General features: G+C 31.6%; 2 protein-coding genes and 1 long non-coding RNA gene across 3 annotated transcripts; all 3 read right to left on the bottom strand.

Moving 5' to 3' along the window:
• Positions 1 to 366: 366 nt before the first annotated feature.
• On the bottom strand, positions 367 to 3629 carry NRT2.5 (nitrate transporter2.5). Its single transcript, XM_085733034.1, has 3 exons — positions 2969 to 3629; positions 1917 to 2559; positions 367 to 840 (listed from the first exon to the last, which is right to left on the bottom strand). Exons 1-3 carry the CDS (start codon positions 3483 to 3485, stop codon positions 465 to 467), a joined length of 1536 nt encoding a protein of 511 aa, XP_085589160.1. The 5' UTR covers positions 3486 to 3629; the 3' UTR covers positions 367 to 464.
• A 5945-nt stretch (positions 3630 to 9574) lies between these two features.
• Positions 9575 to 12385, bottom strand: LOC146900316 (H/ACA ribonucleoprotein complex subunit 3-like protein). The gene is made up of 4 exons (XM_085733033.1): positions 12222 to 12385; positions 12063 to 12129; positions 10866 to 10908; positions 9575 to 9919 (listed from the first exon to the last, which is right to left on the bottom strand). The coding sequence occupies exons 2-4, from the start codon at positions 12114 to 12116 to the stop codon at positions 9822 to 9824; spliced, it is 195 nt and encodes a 64-aa protein (XP_085589159.1). The 5' UTR covers positions 12117 to 12129; positions 12222 to 12385; the 3' UTR covers positions 9575 to 9821.
• Positions 12386 to 13505: 1120 nt separating this feature from the next.
• On the bottom strand, positions 13506 to 14610 carry LOC146900315 (uncharacterized). Its single transcript, XR_015022163.1, has 2 exons — positions 14180 to 14610; positions 13506 to 13828 (listed from the first exon to the last, which is right to left on the bottom strand). It is a non-coding gene; the product is annotated as an uncharacterized LOC146900315 (long non-coding RNA).
• Positions 14611 to 19195: the final 4585 nt, after the last annotated feature.

Here is a 19195-nt window from a genome sequence, read left to right as displayed (position 1 = left end):
GAGGGAAAATGGAGAAATCTTTCAAAAAATTTAAAAGAGTGATTTTTTAGAGAATGATAAATCAATGCATATGATTACTATATTTTTAATTTTAAAATTAATATAGCAACATAGATTAAATTTGAAGAATTCATATAAACCCTCCCAAACCCCCCAAAACCCTCCTCCAATACAATTTTTTAGTTCCCCCAAATGAGGAGAGTTTAGTATTATGAAGAAAAGTTAACCCCCCAAAGCCCTCCCCTCCCATTTTTCTTTATTTCTTCCACTTGCTCATTCCTTTTTTCCAAGCCTTCCCCTCCCTTCCCCTCCAAACTCGCAAACAAAGCCTAAGAGTGAAGAAACTGCAAACTCTATCAAACCATGTGAATTTGTAACTAAAGAACAATGACATTGAAACTTTATTGTTCCAATAAAGATACACAAATTTACACCACACACACACACAAACGAAAAATAAAAAATCAAACATGTTGTGGTGGTGTAACATCCTCAGAAGGCCTAGTTGAAATGTTGAATTTTCCACCTCTTTCACTTCTACTATTATCAGCAAATTTCAAGCTTCCATGATGAGAGCCTTTCTCCCTCTCCTTTGAGTTCCATTCAGCCAAATAGTAATCTTCTTCTGTGACTTTTGTAGATGATGGACCAAAAAACATGCCACCCCATTGTGGAAAATATAATAAGAATAATGGTAAGGTGCATATTATGATCATGGCTCCCATTAGAGTTATTCCTCTTTCTTTTGAAAATCTTGATCCTTTGAAGAAAATTAGTTGGGTTAAAACTGCTCCTACGTTCCCTCCTCCTCCTGTCATTCCTGATATGACTCCTAAGGACCTGAATTTGTTGCATATGTTAAAGCAAATATATTAGAGCTAAGAACAAAAAATTAATGTTATGTTATACTCCCTCCGGTCCTATTTAAAAGAGAAATTTTGGTCAACGAAAATTAATGTATCTCGTTAAAAAATTAGACCAAATACATTCACTTTTGTTGATCCAAATTTCTCTTATAAATAGGACCGGAGGGAGTACATCCTAAACAATTTTGAACGATTTTGACCGTGTTACAAGTTTTTCTTTCATTTCTCAAAGACCAACTAGGTCTCCAATCAAGTCTCATAAGAATGATTTCGCTACTAATATTATGATAGTTTCTAACAAATTAGGCCATTAAATTTGTGGTTCTTTTATTTATTAAGGTGGTTAATCTCATTTTCAAGGTGAACCATTGACAATGTAATGAGCACTTCGAATTTGCACTTTTAGAAAAAATATTTTATGAAGTGATTAGACATCTATTGATTAAACTAACTATTGATCGAATGGAAACTTGACATGTATTAACAAGACTTATATGATCAAAGGATATTGAGAAAACACATGATAAGTATGTTTAAATATATAATTCGACAACTAACTTGTTGAACTTAAGGGTGTGTTTGATTTGCTGAAAAATGAAGGATAGGATTGGACAACTCAAGTTGTACAGTGTTTAATTTGTAAAACTGTTTCAAAGACAAGACAAACTGAAGGCAAGGGACAGAACAAAAATTGAAATTCTCGTCTCTCACCAAACCACATCACAACTTTTTATCACAGATACAAGTTGTTTAAAATATCAAAATAGCATTTTGTCCACAAAAAATTGTATAAGGCCAAAAGTTATTCAATATCATACAAATTTGTCACGTACTCTTCTCTTCTGCCTTGTGTTGTGTTGTTCTATTTAGAACTTACTGTTTGCAGATCAAACGCACCTTAAGTGTTATGAGTTTTATTGAATCTGGGTTCGAATTTTGACTCGAGAAACATTTTTTTGTCATTCTTTACATACTTATCAATTTTTGTTATCGTGGAATCAAACACAATTTATTCAATTAAAATAATTAAAAAATGAAAGGAAAACATACCTTCTTGAGACAAAAGGAACAATTCCAAAAGTCATTCCACAAGCAGCTTGAACAAAAACAGAAAATATGAGCATAACAACAACAGACACACTTAATGATCCAACAAGTCCCAAAATCACACAAAAAACACCAGCCAACGTTTGACAAATCCACAAACACCATAATCTACCCCTCATTCCAAATCTCTTAGCCATTAAATCAGATAATAAACCACCTCCTGGTCTAGAAAAAACATTAGCCAAACCAAAACTTGCAGCAATGATTCCAGCAGTGTGAAGTTTAAGGTTAAACTTGTCATAAAAATATTCAGCTATGATATTGTCAATGGTCAACTCCACACCAAAACAATAACCATAAGTCAAAGCTAAAATCCACCCTCTATAATTTAACACACCATGGTAAATTACTTTTGAAATTTCATCTTTTTCTTTTTCACCTGATTTCTTTAAACTATGATAATTACCATCTGGTAAATCTTGACCAAATATTAAAATTGAAAATGCTGTCAAAGATTGCAAAAATGCTGGGATGAAAAATGCAATTCTCCATGCAGTGAATTTTGTTGAACCAAAATCTTGTATAAGGGAAAATACAAGTGGCATGATGAGTTGTGTTGCTCCTCCACCAAGGTTACCCCACCCACCTGAGAAACCATATTTTAAGCAAAATAAATAAATAAATAAATTTTTAATATGCATTTAAAATATTCTTCTATTTTTTTTTTTCTTTTTAGAATTGTTGTTTTGTTTTATCCTCAGTAAAATTTGTTTATATTAAAATTGGTCTTTATAATATTTGTAGTAGTCTTTATTTTGAGATACTTAAATCAAATATTCTATTTATTACTCGAACAAATTTCAATATGAATAAATTTGGCAGAGATTAAAATAAAATAATAACTATCAAAAATAAAAATTAATATATTTGCAAGGACTAAAACCAAAAGAAAAACCATATTTAAACCTGAAAAAAAAGTTAAAAGTTTAATGTAAAAATAACTTATTTAAACTTTAAAAAAGTTACATAAATTAAAAAATTATTAAAAAAAATACCTGAGAAACCATTTGCTCTTCCAACAACAGTAGTAGAAAACATAGAACTCATCCAAAACTGAGTAGAAACAAAAGTAGCTAAAGAAAAGCCAGTAAAGAACCTCACAAGAAGAAAACCAGTAGGAGAATTGATAATAGAAGTGAAGTAAACAGCAGGTGAAGTCAAGAGAATCAAAGCAGCAGAAGCAAGACGAGGACCAACCAAATCACAAGCAGTTCCCATTGCAATTCTTGCAAAAACAGCACCAGAAACAGAAGCAACACCAGCATTTCCTATATCCGTCGCTGTTAGGTTAAGGTTGTCACGGATTATAGGAACAAGTGGTGCTGCTGCAAAGCTAGAAACAAAGCATGCAAAGAATGAGAACCATGATAGATGAAATGCTAGCATGTGAGGTTTTGCTATTGAGTGGATTTTGAATATGGTTGATTTGTTTTCTGAATCTACGGGGAGAGAGAATTTTTGTTGTTGTTGTTGAGGTTGATTGGTTGATGGTGTTGGATGTTCTATGTTCATGATTGTGTTTCTTTGATTGGATAGGGCTATGGGAGTTTTGATTTGTGTTGAGGTAATGTGTAAGAAGTTTTAATGTGTTTTTGACATCCAAGATTTTGTGCATAAAGCCAACTACTTTGTTTGACTTTTAGCTTAAAAGTGAATGAGAAATGAAGCACGTTGCTTTGATGTATATATAAGGCAATGGAGAAATACTTGTTTGGATATAAACTCAAATCAAATTTATTTGAAAACGCGAGTAAAATAATAAAAAAAATGAAGAGAATTATATGATGTAATTAAATTATTTTTCTTTTAAATATTTTTATTGTGTGTCCTAATATATTTTATTTTGATTTGTGTCCAAGCAAGATTTATTCAACACAATGATGTTAAAATCGCGAGTTAATATATGGAATATGAGTCTATGTATCACTTTTTAGTTGATTTGCGTGAATTTGAAATTTATTAAACTAAAAAATTAAACCAAGTTTGTTCTATTAAACTTTTAGTGTACCGGGTAAACTTGGATAACTTTGCAAGGAATTTTTAACAGAGGCTTTTTTGTTAATATTTTTTTATCCATCTTTTTTGTCATATTTTGTTTATCTAAGTTTTTTCATTTTAAAATTGAGTTAAAATTTTGAATTATTCTCCCATTTATTGTAATACATAAGTATATATCCCAATAACGTGAGTATACGAGTTGAATTTAAGAATCGATCCAATATCATTTTAATATTGTGGGAATTTTTAAGTAGTATTATTTGTTTTGGTGAATGTGGTGAGTTAGTAAGTGAGAGGGTCTATAAATACAATGTCTTAAAAAAAAATTATTAAGATGATCCATCAGACTCCGCTCATGATCCAACATTAATGCAAATAAAATCAAAATAAAATACATAAATAAATTGAGACTTTGAAGCTACCGAAGTTTGCATATACATTGTATTTTATGTATTATATATGTTGGAAGTCTCTTAAAAATGAGCTTAAAATTTGATTTATAAGTCTAAATTAATGTTATTTTGCATATACATTTTATAAGTTTAAATTTATGTTACTTTAGTTTTTTCAGTTTTGTTCGTTTAATTAATCACTTGCTAAAAAATTATAAACTTTGTTTAGAGATGTTTACAAGTTCTAAACATTTGTCGGGAAAAATCGTTCAAAATTGTTTAGGATGTACATGAATTGATCTAGTAACAGGACTAAAGTTGATGAAAAATTTTGTGGATAATAAAAGTCGAGGAAAAGTTTTAAAAAAACAGGAAACGAAAATTTAAAAAATATGAAGAATAAATACATATTTAACCTTTAATATTATAAAACTCTCTTTTAAGATTCTTCTAATAAGATTCTAACTAATTTATGAAGTTCAAAATAATGGCTAACACATTAAAATAATATTTAACTATTAAGAAAACTCAATTGGAGAGGTCTAAGTGCCGTTTTCTACGAGGTTATTTCACACTATTTTTTCCTATGATTGCGTGATAAGATACTTGAATATTCTCTTGTGGAATAAACAAAGAGTGATGGACCATGCAGATAGCTAAGTAAAAGATAGAAAAATGGTTATTTGTATTTTCAAGGTTGGCAAGATGCAAAACGTTCATAAATTTATTGGTTTAGAAAATGAGACTTGGAGAATAGTGTGTCTAATATATGACTTTTCATTGGTAAGAAAGGCACATTTGGAAGGTAAAACACTCTTCCTAACGCCGAGTCTCATTCTTTTAACTTTGTTTTTGATGTGGGAAGAATGAATGGTGTTAAATATCAAATCCAAAAAGATAGGGACTTGTTGGAATGAAGCAAATGTTCAACTTTTGATTTTTGACTTCTAGTTGTGGATCTATCAATCGATCAACATGCATTCATGACAAGGAGTTGGTTTAAAGAGAGATTCACAGTAACAAGTTGAGTAGCATGCATTGACTTTGGAGAGTTCTACCTGACAATGAAGCTTGGGAAGACTTCTTGTGTGCATGTTTGGTATTATTACGATGAGTTTGTCGAAATCACGGTGATTTACGGGATTTTGAAAAATTTACTGTGATATTTAACATTCACTATATTGAAGTTTATTTTAGATCCTTTACTTTATATCCAATATCGCATCACTTATGAAGGCTTAATTGGAAACTAGATCACTTAATTAATTTCTATATTTCATTTTGGTCTCATAAATTATGTACTTATGTCACTTATATCACTTATAGTGGTCAATTCCATCTGTTTTTAACTTTAAATGTTTAAGGTGGATCAACATTATAGATAATCCACTATAGATCTTATTAATTTTTTTAATTTAAACCCTTTTATGTTATTAAAACAAATGTGTATCTTTTAGTAGTAAATTTTTTTGCAAAATTACACAATTCGTTCTTAACTTAATTTCAGATAGCATTTTGGTCTTTTATCTTATATTTTTCCCAATTTAATTATTTATATTATAATTAGGTAACACTTTCGGCCTTTATCTTTTTCTTTTCCCGATTTTGTCATTTACGTTATAAAACGTCAACATTATTATCCCTTTTTATCAAAACAAAATAAAAAATTCATAAAAATATTCATCAGACTCATAAACAAACTTAAATCTTCATCATGCAAACATAAAAACTCAAATTTTATTGAATAATCTCACAAAAAAGATAGCAATGTTAACATTTTATAACAGAAAAGACTGAATCGAAAAAAGATAAAGATAAAGGACGAGAGTATTACCTTATTATAACATAAATTATGAAATCAAAAAACAAAAAGGTAAATAACGAAAGTGATATTTGAAATTAAATTACGGGATGAATTGTATAATTTTGCCAACATCTTTTACCAATATTTCTTAATTTTTTGTTTTTCTAAACAAATTCTACTATATTGCTTTTCATTTGTCATTCAGGAATCTTGGAATCGCATTTATTGACTTTGTATGATTCCATTACTGCATAGTTAATTAAGTTGACTTCCTATGAGATTCCCTTTCTTGTGACCTAAGCATTTCTTATTTTGTACGGTATTAATGAAATGACAATTTTGTCCTGAGTGATACTTCTCATTAGTAGTTTTTTTTTTGAAGAAACTTCTCATTAGTAGTTAGTACTCCTCAGCTAATTATCTTTTCTTTTTTCTTTAAAGGGAGTGCTCTAACTTTTTATTTATTTTTTTAAGATATTTATTTATTTAAATTGATAGAGTACACTACTAAATATCGTTAAAAACGTAAATGATAAATATACGATTAAACTCACAACATTCAAGTCAATAACATATAACGACAAAATGTCTACAAATAATATGATAAAATTAATGTGATTGTAATAGTCATGTCTCTGGATATATAATGTTTATGCTCAAATCATTGATTGAATAGTTGATTTTTCCATGTGAATCAAATGAACATTGCAACAAGATGGAAAACCAAACAATGTTGCACAAGACGACGACCAACACAACGTCGCACTCAGTCGACGAAATCACAAAGAAAAAAAACCTAAATTTATGTGAAAATCACTTATGTAGATTGAAATAAAGAGAAAATGATGAAGATGGGTGATTTCGAATCAAAAATTGACCCAAAACCACCCATCAATGATGAAACTAGAACTAGAGGTTGTTTTGTATAAATTAAAAATGCCAAAATTACACTTTTAGTCCCTTAAATTAATTTCAGATAACAATTTGGTCATTTATGTTCTTTTTTTTTTATTTCAATTTTGTCCTTTTCGTTCATTTGCATCTGAATTTTCAACTTTTCAAATCCATGATTTTCTTTTCCTATTGCCTCTTAATTTTCAAATATATGGTCTTTCATCTATGTTTTCATGTGAGTCTTATATTTGAAGCTTGGAAATCCATATGCAAATAGACAAAAATGCTAGCTTTGGTACAGAAAATGTAGCAGTGTTACCGATTCAAAGTATTAGTACCTTTTTATTTTAAACGTGACAATGATAAGATTTAAGAAGAAAAAAAAAACGCTAAACACACTATAATTACTTGTAACGTGTGTTCAAAAGTCGCAATGATATAGTGTCTTGAATCAAGGAAGATGCTCAAGTATTACTATTACAGTTGACATTCGAATGCTCAAGTATTATTTTAAGCAAGGTTTTCCTTTTTATTATTAATTAATTTTTATTTGCTTCTGATTCCTGTGATGGGAATTTTTTATTCGATTTAGAATCAAGGAAGATGCTGCCCCGTTGTTACTTGTTAGATTCCTCCTAAATTCTCCTTAGCAGCCAAAAAAGAAAATGTATTTTTCTCTTCAACGTGATGCTGATAAGACGTAAGCAAGAAAACGATGAAATAATAAATTAGCTAGTGACGTACATTATTTTTATTTTTTTAAGGGTAGTGATGTACATTAATAGAAAGTTACTTAGGGATTTTTTTTTTTTCTGAGAGGAAAGTTACTTAGGGATTGTTCTCACAATCACAACCTTAGCTAATTTTTTATGAGGATAACCTTGGCTTATTAAATTAAATATGGTTTTATTATAGAAGATCATATGCAGCTGAATTAAGGAGTGTATTATTGAGAATCAAACGTAAAATTGAAAGAGAGAAAACAAGGAAGACAATACCAAAAAAATACAACAGATTTGGAAATTGAAGAAGATGCTAGTTTTTTTCTCTCTCTATTTTCAAGCAAGAAGATCATCAATTCATTTCATTAACAATCAAAGAAATAATACAATATTGATAACAATCTCGTATGTATAACTCATATGGTAAAATGTAAAGACTTTAAAAATGTAGAGACCTTTAATAAGCTGAGAAGTGGATTTGAACTCGCAATTTCTAACTTCCTTGAACTTTTTGTGTGTGATTTTTGACGTTACACTCTTGTAGAAAAAATAAAAAATCAAAGGTGGTGGCTAGCTAGTCTTAAAACGAGTTGCTCGTTGATAACTGTTACATATAAGATTTATATAAACCTTTAAATGATTAATAAAATTATGAAAAATGTGTTTTTTTTTAACAAATCAAAATGAGATATATTATAGACAACGGTGTCTCACCTCGCACAAGGTGTGAAAAGGAAGACACCTGCAAAAGTTACAGTAATTTACAAAGTCAAGGTGCTAAAACAGAGCACCAAACAAGCTAAATATGAAAAATGTGTTAGTTGCTACCGTTTTCAAAATTCAAGAATGAATCAAATGATATCACAACTGTATTTAGACACCATATCCAAATGATGCACGCCAAAATCATCTTCTCTGTAACCCAGTAATCATGTTTTATTCATAACAAATTTGCTTACTCCATGATGAAAATATTCACTTTTCTTGACTTCTATGTAAATGATGGTGCAAATACATTATAATATACATATATTCTTTTAGTTTTCTTCCTTTCTTAACTTGAATTCTGACCTGTGATCATTATAACAGCAATTGAATGGCCAAGGATGTTTTGTAAGGTGTTAGGTGGGTAAAAATTGAGAGGATCTTATTTGACATATGTATAGGGTATATTTTGTTTGAAAGTGTACTCCTAGATGATGTAAAATTGACCCTTTTTTTTATACTATCTACATCCAAAGTGATATCAAAGGTGTGAAAAATTCCTTTCTATTTTAGGTGGTTAATTGAGTTGACTAAACTATGACTACAAATAGGATTGCAAAAATAGCTCAATGGATCAAAATATCAGCATACATTGATTTCTGACTATTACTTTTCCCACCCTATGAGTTTCTCGCGCACCCTACTCGGATTCTAAAATCCAAAATATTTTAACTTGTTTTTGGAGGTTTTTATGGGGTGTTTATACCATTCAGATTCTATAACCCGAATTGCATAGGTCATGCGAGAAACTCAGTGGGAAAAGGAGTCTTGATTTCCTACTCCTGTGGTGCACTTGGTGTGTGTTTTGAAATATCCGTGGACACTGCTCTGGTGGTTTCTATACTCACGAACCTCTTAAAAAACTTGGATCTAACCACTTAACCTCATACATCCACAACAATTGAAAATGGAAATCCTAAGTTCTAGACAAATCTTTAAAACTTTGATTTCCTTTTCAGCAGTAGTATAATCTTCATCATAATTAATAGTTCTGAAAAATTAACATGTAGCTTAAAATGCATAAAATGCTGAAAATGTAATAAGCATATAGATATTCCAAAAAGCTGATTGTGTCGCATAAACATCATCCCAAAAACAAGGAGTGGTAAAATACAGTTCCAAGAGTCTATATCCTCTCATTTAACCATTACCAATACTTGCATCATTACATAACTGTCATGCAAGCCATCAATGAACAAAAATATAGCAAGGAAGAAAGCACAACTATTAGATAGGATTGTGCACATTCTCCAAATGATAAGTGTTCACTATCTCAGTACTTCCGAGGTGGCTGCTGAGTTGGCAAAAGACCAAAGCGCTTCTTCAGACGCACCCTATGGTCTGAGAATTTATCATCGGGTGAAAAGCGTGCTGCATATAAACAAAAAAAAAATGTATGCATATTAATGAACCAAAATCAGTGAAGTAATGGTGTTAGAAGCAGAAAGAATAAAGAGAAACCAAGTAAAATATATAGACTGATATTTGAGAGTATGAGTTAAAACTTAAAACTAAGGTTCAAATTTAAACTATATGCATCGACTCCCATGTGGAAATCAAAACCATAGATCAGTTGTTGATGAATTCCAATACCATTGAGAAACATGGCCAATGTGGCCACAATTGCATTTGTGATGTCGTTGCAGTCTTGCAAATACCTCTGAATCTGTTATATTGCAACCGCAGTTACGGTCGTAGAAGGGTTTAGGGTTAAGTCAAATTAAAAATAGTTAGAGCTTATTCTTTTGCACTCAGTATGGGTACTTGCTTCCTTTCAAAGGCAAATGCAGATAAATCTAAACCAGTAAGCTGATAGTGAAACAGGGCATCTTCACTTTCACTCACATTTGTTCAGTGCTAACTTCTAACATGATAATCACATGTAAGTAAGTCCTAAACAGGATTGATCAAACTGTTAGCTTAATGGGACAATACAATTCATTTCTAAGATATACAAGTGTATGTTTGAAAAGTCAAAAGACCGGCGATAGTGGTACCGAAAGTCTATGCAAAAGCTCACATTTGCAGCTTTGATAAAAATACAGGTTGGGATCATATCAGGACGCAACATAAAGAAAACGAGTGTGTTACCAAGAACACGGTAAGTGGGTTCAGACATACAGAGTGTACAGTTAGGCATCCCCCACCACAATTCAATAAACCAAAAACTCTAAATGAAGCAAACACATCATGGCTAACCACATACAGCAACATCAGAACTAACAATTATGCAGTGAGTCAAAAGAAAATTAAGTGTACCCATTTTTTTGCTTTGAAATGGATAATTACAAAGACCACTTTATTATCCTGAATTTACCTGGGTGAGCTGACTCTGTTGCCGAACCCAGTGGTGATTCCTTCTGAAAACAAAGAGCAACTAACATCAGTGACCCCTAAAATAACCATTTACATAATGATAAAGCGTTTTCTTTTCTTGGGACAGAAAGTGATCATAAAGCGGAAGCTAAAACAAAGGGGGAAAGAACAAACGAAAATGCAGACTCTGAAACCACACTAAATGTGAAGATGATTGCAGTTCAGACAAGCTTGTCAATTTGGAAGTTTCGTTGATAAAATATTAATATCTTTGATGCTAATGTCCAACATTCTGCCCATGTCTCAAAATTCTTATACTAATATGCATGAAAATGTCTTCCATATACATAGCATTTTATGGTCTCTTGGATAGTGATATATTTCACTACAAAAAAGGGGCAGCTGAATTCAGTAATGCACACAAAAACCCTCTTTATCTCCATGAAAAAATATACTTCTTCCGACAGTCATATTGTGGCAACACAACTTGCTCTCTTGCGTTGTTACATATGTAGCATTGGACAAACACCAGACACAACATTGACTCATGGACATTGGTAATAAATTTAGAAAAGAGAAGTGATTTAATATAACCACGTGTTTGTGCCTGATACCAACATGTGTTAGACAGCGAATACGCCTTCATTCTAAGGTGTCAGTGCTACGTAGGTCATCACAATATACTATCAATTTAAAATGTAATGCAACCTATCAGTGCAAACCCATCTTTAAAATTAGACCTAATCACAGATTCACTTATTAGCATATGTAAGAAGCTCTTTGAACTTGTCATCCTCTCTCATGAACCAGAATAACTTGGGTCCTGTTTGGATACACATTTGCAGCTTATAGCACAAGCACTTATAAGTGCTTTTGCGTAAGCTATTTTGGTAATAAAAGATCAAACAAAATCAACCTATTTCCGTATAAACTATAAGATGTTTTTATAAACTATCCTTGAGAACTTATACGAATAAGCTGAAAACAGCTTATGAAATTGTCATAATTTTTTTTTTTTTTGTCTAAAACTCGGTATACTGCAAAGGACCAACTAATCCGATAGATCCAATCCCACCGTTCAAACATGCCCTTAAGCTCAAATAAAGAAAAACATAGCACTATGATTTGTTCAATGCTTCAAACTTTAAATTCACATTTCATGAGTAGTGTTTAAAATAGAAATAGGGATAATTATTACCTTGGTAGTGTAAACTTTGTCACCATTATCATTTATGTAACACTGAAGATACATTGTTGCTAAAACCCTGCAATAGAAAATATAATTTTTTTAGAAGAACAGGGCTACGAATAACAAATTCGTGAGTAACAAAGTGAAATGAATGGTGCTGCAGCGAACCTGATCTCTCTTCCTTTAAAACGGCAATACGGAGATAGTACTTCGGTTGTTCCTTTGGAGTTTGAAGTCTAGAAACTTTTGTTTGTTTCTGACAAGCTCAAGTATATAACCCTAAACCCTAGAATGCATTTGTTTGAACTGAAAGCTTACAATTTTTTTAGAGTACTAGACTTTCGACCCGTGCGACGCACGGATCATTTTGACTATAATATATAAGAATAAGTAATGGTAAAAAAAATCCTAAAATAAATAAATTAAAAAATCCTTCAAGTGTTTTCTATGAAGCACAAACACTTCTTAGATTAGGTGTGTCCTGGTGTCAGACATGTATTGTGTCCAACACCGACATGACACATAAGTCTAGTGTTTTCTATGAAACACATATGTTTCTTAAATTATTATTGGTGTTGACGTGTTCGTGCCTAAACATCATAGAATGTCTTTGATAATTTATATATAATAAAATGGAACCAAAATGTATAGGTCTTAATTCTCTTTATATCTTAATTAGCTTAAATGGCAAATACTTGCATTTATAATTTCAATGTTTCTTTATTTCATAATTTTGCACCTGAATTTTAAATCTGTGAGGAAATAAATCAAATGTAACTAAATATGCCCTACATATCCAACAATTGATATACATTCTTCAACATAATTATTGCAGTCATTACACTATTTAAGTTCAAATAATAAAGAAGTAGGCGATGACATGAAATCATTTAGTTGAAACAAACGAATATTAAAAAATAAAAATTAAACAATGACAGGGATCTAACATTCTATTTCCAATCCTTCACATATCAAAATTACAATTGGTTCTCTTCCTTGTAATCATCTAAACTTATTCAAAAAATTGCAAGTGCAAATATAATCAACATTATACAAATTGGTCACTACTTGATTCCAAAAACCTATGTTACATGAAAACCACTCATGCCTAAATAACAATAATAAACCTTCAAAACAAAAATCAATTATTCTCAAAGGACCCAAAAAAACATTTTTAGCCTTCAAAATCACAATTCCTCTTGTTGTATTGTTTTTGTGTCAAAAGCACCATAGGTTGAATAGCAGGCAAAAACACCAATTTTCTATAGGTTGAGAAAAAAATTCAAATATCCTTAACTTTCAGTAAAGCTTAGAAACAACTGAAACTTTTGCATTATCTCAATCCACAAACAAAATAGAAGACCTTCATATTTGCTTTAGGCACCTTAAGGAAATCTATGTAAATTGTTTTCCTGCAATGAAATGCTAAACACACTGAGCAAAGAAGAAGAATTAACAACAATATTTGGATTGTTTTATTTAGCTTACAATTCTTTAAACTTATATCACACTTAACCCTGCCTTCCCCCTAAAAATATTCTCAAGATCTCTGAGGTGCCTACCATGAAGGAAAGTAATACAGAAGACATTATTTCTGTACATTTAACCAATGCCATCACTAATTCTACATATGTTCTCAACAAAGAGATATAATATATATCAACACAAAACTATTGAAAAAGCATGGTGACAACAACGATGGTTAATTCTTCATCCCATCTCTTTTTCTTCTACTATTCCTCTTTAATCTGCACATAAAAAATGGCGCCATCTTCCTTCAGGAATATGAATAGCCACAGTGGAAAACACATAAAAAAAGTGAAGAAATATGATTTGTTAATGCAAAATAAAAAATATAAAAGCATAAAAATAAAAAAAAAGAGTTTATACAATTCAACTAACCTTAACCAACACACGTTGGCTCAGTTGGTAAGGAACGGGCCACTTCCTTGCAGAAGGTTGTGTGTTCGATTCCCTCTGCCGATGTGAGGGCAGTGTTGGTGGGTGATCTGTAAGTACCTCTATAAGTGCCCTTTGGGCCCGGAGGCGTGCCCTGACCCTGGTGGTGACCGGAGCCGAACCCACCTAAACTTTTCATTACCAAAAAAAAAATAAATTCAACTAACCTTAGGTTGCTAGTATATGAGAGGGAAGAGTGTGAAAGAAGGATTGGAAAGGTTCTGCCATAAAGAAAAACGAAATGGCATTTCCAAGATGAGTATATGAACTTTTTGAGAGTATGAATGGCATTTATATACTGCAGTTTAGTGGGCTGCATTGGAAAGATAATTGAGTGGGCTGTGTTGGTATCTGTTTAATTCTCCATTGAGTATACCAAGGGTCACTAATATTATCAGCCAAATGAATGCATTGAAAATGATAAAAGAAGCAGACCATTATTAATAAGTTTCGGCTGTGAGGGAAAATGTACCAAAACCCTCTTTCTTGAAAATTCGAAATTCAAACAATGAATGCAAAATGAGGGAAAAATATTAGGGTTAAAGTGATTAGCAATTAATGCAATAGAATTAGAGGGAAAAAATTAGGTTAAGTGATGGCAAGACCTAATAAACTTTAAGAGTAAGTGATAGGAAGAAAAAAAAAAACTCCTAAATGTAAATTCTTGTTGTAAATACTTCTCTACATCTACCAAAAAAAAAAAATTACTTCTCTACAAAACCCTTAAATTGTTAAAGGTTAATCAATTTATCTCCTCCGTCAGTTTCTCTCTTAGTCAACATGAGATGGTCGTTGACGATCAATGTGGTATTGCCATGTGGTCTACCAGATAATGCCACGTCATACGGATATTTGTTGGAAAAACAATCAGATTTTTTGTAACGTAAAATTCATACCTATGAGCAAATACACTAAAATTTTACACTTATGAGTAAATATTCTAAAATTTTACACTTATGTGTTAAATGCTTCCTGAAATTGACAATAATCAAATAAATTGGACTAACAATTTTTACACTTGTTTTTGTTCTATTTTTGATCCGGCTAAGTTTGTATTGGGATCAATGATAACCTTTTCTCCATAGTGGAAATAAGTTATGATATTTGATTAACTTGCTTGGAAATAAGTTTGCGAGTGAATGTGGTTATGAAGGAACGTATCGATTTATTAGTTGTATGTCACGTTTTTGGGCAAATTTGATATGATATTATTATGTTATTTCAAGAGGTCTCTAAAAATATTATAAGTTGGAGAAATTCTATTTCAAGTCCCAATATAAATTTCAAGGAAAAAAAATACTAAAGAAGATGAAGAAAAAGGCAAGAATGTGTTGAAAGAAGGAGTTGTGCACCCCAGGCATGCTGTTATACGCCCCAGGTGTGCAAAGTAGTGCTAAAAATGCATTGTTTTAAGCACCACGCACGAGGTGTATGGATCCATGTGCGGCGCGCGCGTGTTTGTGGATTTTTTTTTCTTCTTATGTTGCGGGTTTGAGGAAAAAAAACTCAATTGTTCAGCCCAAACCCATTGGGAAATCAGCCTATAAATACAACTCCTTTATTTCACAAATTCTCATTCAGAACAAAGCGATTCAATTGAAAGGCAAACACTAGGAGCATTAAGGGAGCAATCTTTCCTCAACCTTGTTCTCTAGAGTGTGTTTTATTTTATTTTTTTTGTAATTTGTTTATCATTACTATGAGTAGCTAAACCCTAATTGGGTAGGATTATAAGATGAAACTCAATTTGTTTGTTAGATCAATTTAATTAGAGTCTTTTATTTAGTTATTTTATGAGATCTACTTAAATTTTATATGCAAAAATCTTGGTGCCCGAATGAAGCCCTAGGGGGTGTGACATACCTAGGGAATCTGATAGAACATAAAAACATGTGGTGCAAAAGATATTGATTGGGCCGTTGTCCCTGGTCATCATTTTCGAATGTTTCATTATAACGTTTATTCTATTCTTTTCCTTTGGTAAGATATACGAGATAGAACTACTTGTTTGTAGAACTACTAAGGTAAGAAAGAGTTATGATGCATTTCTAAGATTCATAGACGAAGTTAGAGCCTTCAGACGAGGAATGTCAAATCTTTATGTTAACAACCTTACGCAGGCATACAAGACCCTGTAGAATTGACGATCCTATAAATTGTGATCATTTTCACATTCACAATTTTATCTCTTTACTCTTCATTATTCATTTGTTTATATTCGTCAATGGATCCCAATCAATATAATTATCAACAAGCAAAATTACCAACACCAAAGTTCTAAAAATTCTCAATTTTTGTCACTGCCGACAAACCCAACCATTTTCCCGTTGCCACATACTAACCCTAAAATATTTTATTGACTTCAAATGGATACCCCAAAGTGTAGAGTGTACTCATTATGAACCTGAAACACCAAATGGGTTGATGTTGAAATGTCAAGTTCAACAATTTTCTACTCAAGTTGGTCTTGAAAATATTATGTTTGGGAGGGGAAAAAATGTTCTGCTAGCAAAAAGCCTCGAGAGCTATTCACAAGGGATGATGATATACTTCTAGTTCAAACATGGCTCAATATTTCAAAGGATCATATTGTGGGAAATGATAAAAAAAAAAAGTTGACAAAGTTGTGAGAGAAGGAACCTAGTCAATTAAAATCTCGATTTCATCGAATAAGTTGTCTCATTCAACTTTTTTTCGGGTGCTACAATTCAGATGTTGATGAAATGAAAAGTGGAACCTCGGGGAATGATATCATGAATAATGCACATGCTTTTTTTTCTTCTCAAGATGATGGTGTACCATTCACTCTTAAGTCTGCACGGCGATTGTTGAAAGATGAACCTAAATGGATGGGAGCATCGATTGCAACTTCTTCAAAAAGAACAAAGACTTATACCAGTGGGGCATACTCATAATCACCTAATCCAGAGGCACCCTCAAGTTATGAATTTAATTCAACATCTCCAATAAAGCGACCCATGGGGTAAAATGCGACAAAAAGGAAGATAAAGGCAAGTGCAAATGCAACTGAAATGTCTTCTAAGGTCGTCTATGATACAATGGATAAAAGAGTCGCAGTTATAGAAAAACCCGCATATCTTACGGAGAAAGAAAACATCTTAAAAAAAAAGGAGGAAATGGAGTTTGAGGCAATGCAGGTCATCATGTCAGACACGTCCACGATGAATACGAGTCAACATCAAGTACGTGAAAAATACTGTAATATACTCAAAGAAAAGTACACATTTAATTCAATCAATGGAAAAAAAAAATTGAGCATTGAATTAAATCATGATAAGTATTATTGTATGAATTTCAACAAATTTCAACTGCAGGGGATCTAAAACCAACTAGTTTGTTTCATCTAAAACCAACTTAGTTTTACACCACCAAAAAAAAAAAACAACTTAGTTTCATCTTCAGTCACTCTCCTTGTCTCTATACTACTTTTGATACCTTGCTTTGTTGTTAATGCCAATGTCCTTATTCAAAGGAGTAAGTCGGTAATATGCCTATGATATCTTTTGGACCTTTGGTGACCCCACTGGCCCCATATATGAGCTTGTTCTCCGCGAAAATTTGCAAAATCTTTCTGAATTTGTGTGGCTTTGCCAAGTTTAAAAGTCTCTACGTACGGTTTGATGTTTAACCTCAATTTTCATCACACACTTTGTATTATGTATTTTTGTGTTCACTTATCATTTCTGTGTATATTTCTACCCTTTAACTTGCTATCTTGTGTTGTACTTGTAACTTGTGAAAGCTTGTGCATTTTCATATTGATGCTACATTTCTTCATCAGCACGATTTGCTTGCACATTGTGTCCATAATAATATGCGGATACTAATCAATTAAGAATTTGGTTTTAATCAAGGGCATGCACTTATACTTTTGCTTTTCTCATTCATTTTTAATGTTTTCTTTTGTCTTTGTTGTAGCCAAAAAAAGGAAAGCAACAAAAAATAATACAACACAAACAACGTGGCGATAAGGAATGAGTGAATCTTAAAAAAAAATTATTAAACTTATCCAACGGACACGGACATGAGATATTTAAGTCCCACACATTATTTCAAAACCGTAAATGTGTTAATCATAAACAGAAATTAATGAAATAAATATCATATACTATCAGTATTTCATCAAATAAATGTCTTCAAAGTGCATCTTAGATCCACCATATACTCAGAATCTAGAAAAGCGGTCCGTTGAGTTTACCAAAAGTGACGGCCAAATGAATGAAATTACAAAAATGGTACGGTTTGAAGTTTGAACGAATTGACAAATTACCGACATAGCTCTCATGCGATACCGTCTCCTAACCAATTTTGATTCCAAGCTTAATGTTTTCGGAATAATTCTTTGGGGACACAATAATTTAGATTTTTTCTTAAAAAAAATAAGGAAAATGTTAACTATTGCTTCCGGGGCACTAGTTAGGGAAACCAAATATAGTATAAGTACCTTTGAACTTGTGTAGTCAAAGTTTAAAAAGTGTAAAAAATGATGTTTTCAATGCAAATATTTACTTTTTTGTAGTTAACAAAACCCAAAAAATAATTTAGATTTTTTATTTGATCACACATAAAAAAAACACATGTTTTTATTGAAAGAAAGATGCTTATAACATTTCATTAAAGGATATGGCTTCTTTTGCTAGGGCATGAGACCTTGTCGTCTAATAAACTCGACCTGGGAGTTTGTGAAGGAGGTGGAAAATATATCTCGACACACGTCAATTATATGTCTAGACTGTAACATCGACTGTGCGGGAATGGAAAGCATCCCGTGTGATTTTTGAATCAAGCTCAAAGTCTATATTAACAAATTGCATATCTTGCATCCCATTGAAGGCCATCATATAGACCCAACGACAACTACATGATAGACTTGATCAAATTGCAGCACTTTAAATAACACAAAGGTTCCATAATCATCACAAATACACACGCCGATGCCTATCATAAATTAGGTGATCAAATTTTTGTGTCCACCCAAACAATTGTTCGATTTTCACTTGAAACTATATACTCACTTATAACCTTTTCTAACAATATTCGTTGACCCCTTAAATGTATTTATTAAATATTTTTTAAAGAATTTATTAACTGCTGCAAAAATAATTAAAAAAAAAAGTGTAAATGTATAAAAAGAAAACATTACAAATCAGGGTATGATTGAA

The sequence above is a fragment of the Medicago sativa genome, chromosome 8, assembly GCF_051527215.1.
Source record: "Medicago sativa cultivar Bolivia chromosome 8, Bolivia_mono, whole genome shotgun sequence".
NCBI lineage: Eukaryota > Viridiplantae > Streptophyta > Magnoliopsida > Fabales > Fabaceae > Medicago > Medicago sativa.
Note: the sequence above shows the minus strand (reverse complement) of the source record. Positions and strands in the feature narration are given on the sequence as shown.

Coding starts and splice junctions, on each gene's coding strand:
- NRT2.5 (XM_085733034.1), bottom strand. CDS start 3,485: ATGAACATAGAACATCCAACACCATCAACCAATCAACCTCAACAACAA. Junction 2,560..2,968: donor AAGAGCAAATGGTTTCTCAG/GTATTTTTTTTA, acceptor ATGGTTTCTCAG/GTGGGTGGGGTAACCTTGGT. Junction 841..1,916: donor GTTCCTTTTGTCTCAAGAAG/GTATGTTTTCCT, acceptor CAACAAATTCAG/GTCCTTAGGAGTCATATCAG.
- LOC146900316 (XM_085733033.1), bottom strand. CDS start 12,116: ATGTATCTTCAGTGTTACATAAATGATAATGGTGACAAAGTTTACACT. Junction 10,909..12,062: donor ACAAAGTTTACACTACCAAG/GTAATAATTATC, acceptor CTTTGTTTTCAG/AAGGAATCACCACTGGGTTC. Junction 9,920..10,865: donor AACAGAGTCAGCTCACCCAG/GTAAATTCAGGA, acceptor GTTTATATGCAG/CACGCTTTTCACCCGATGAT.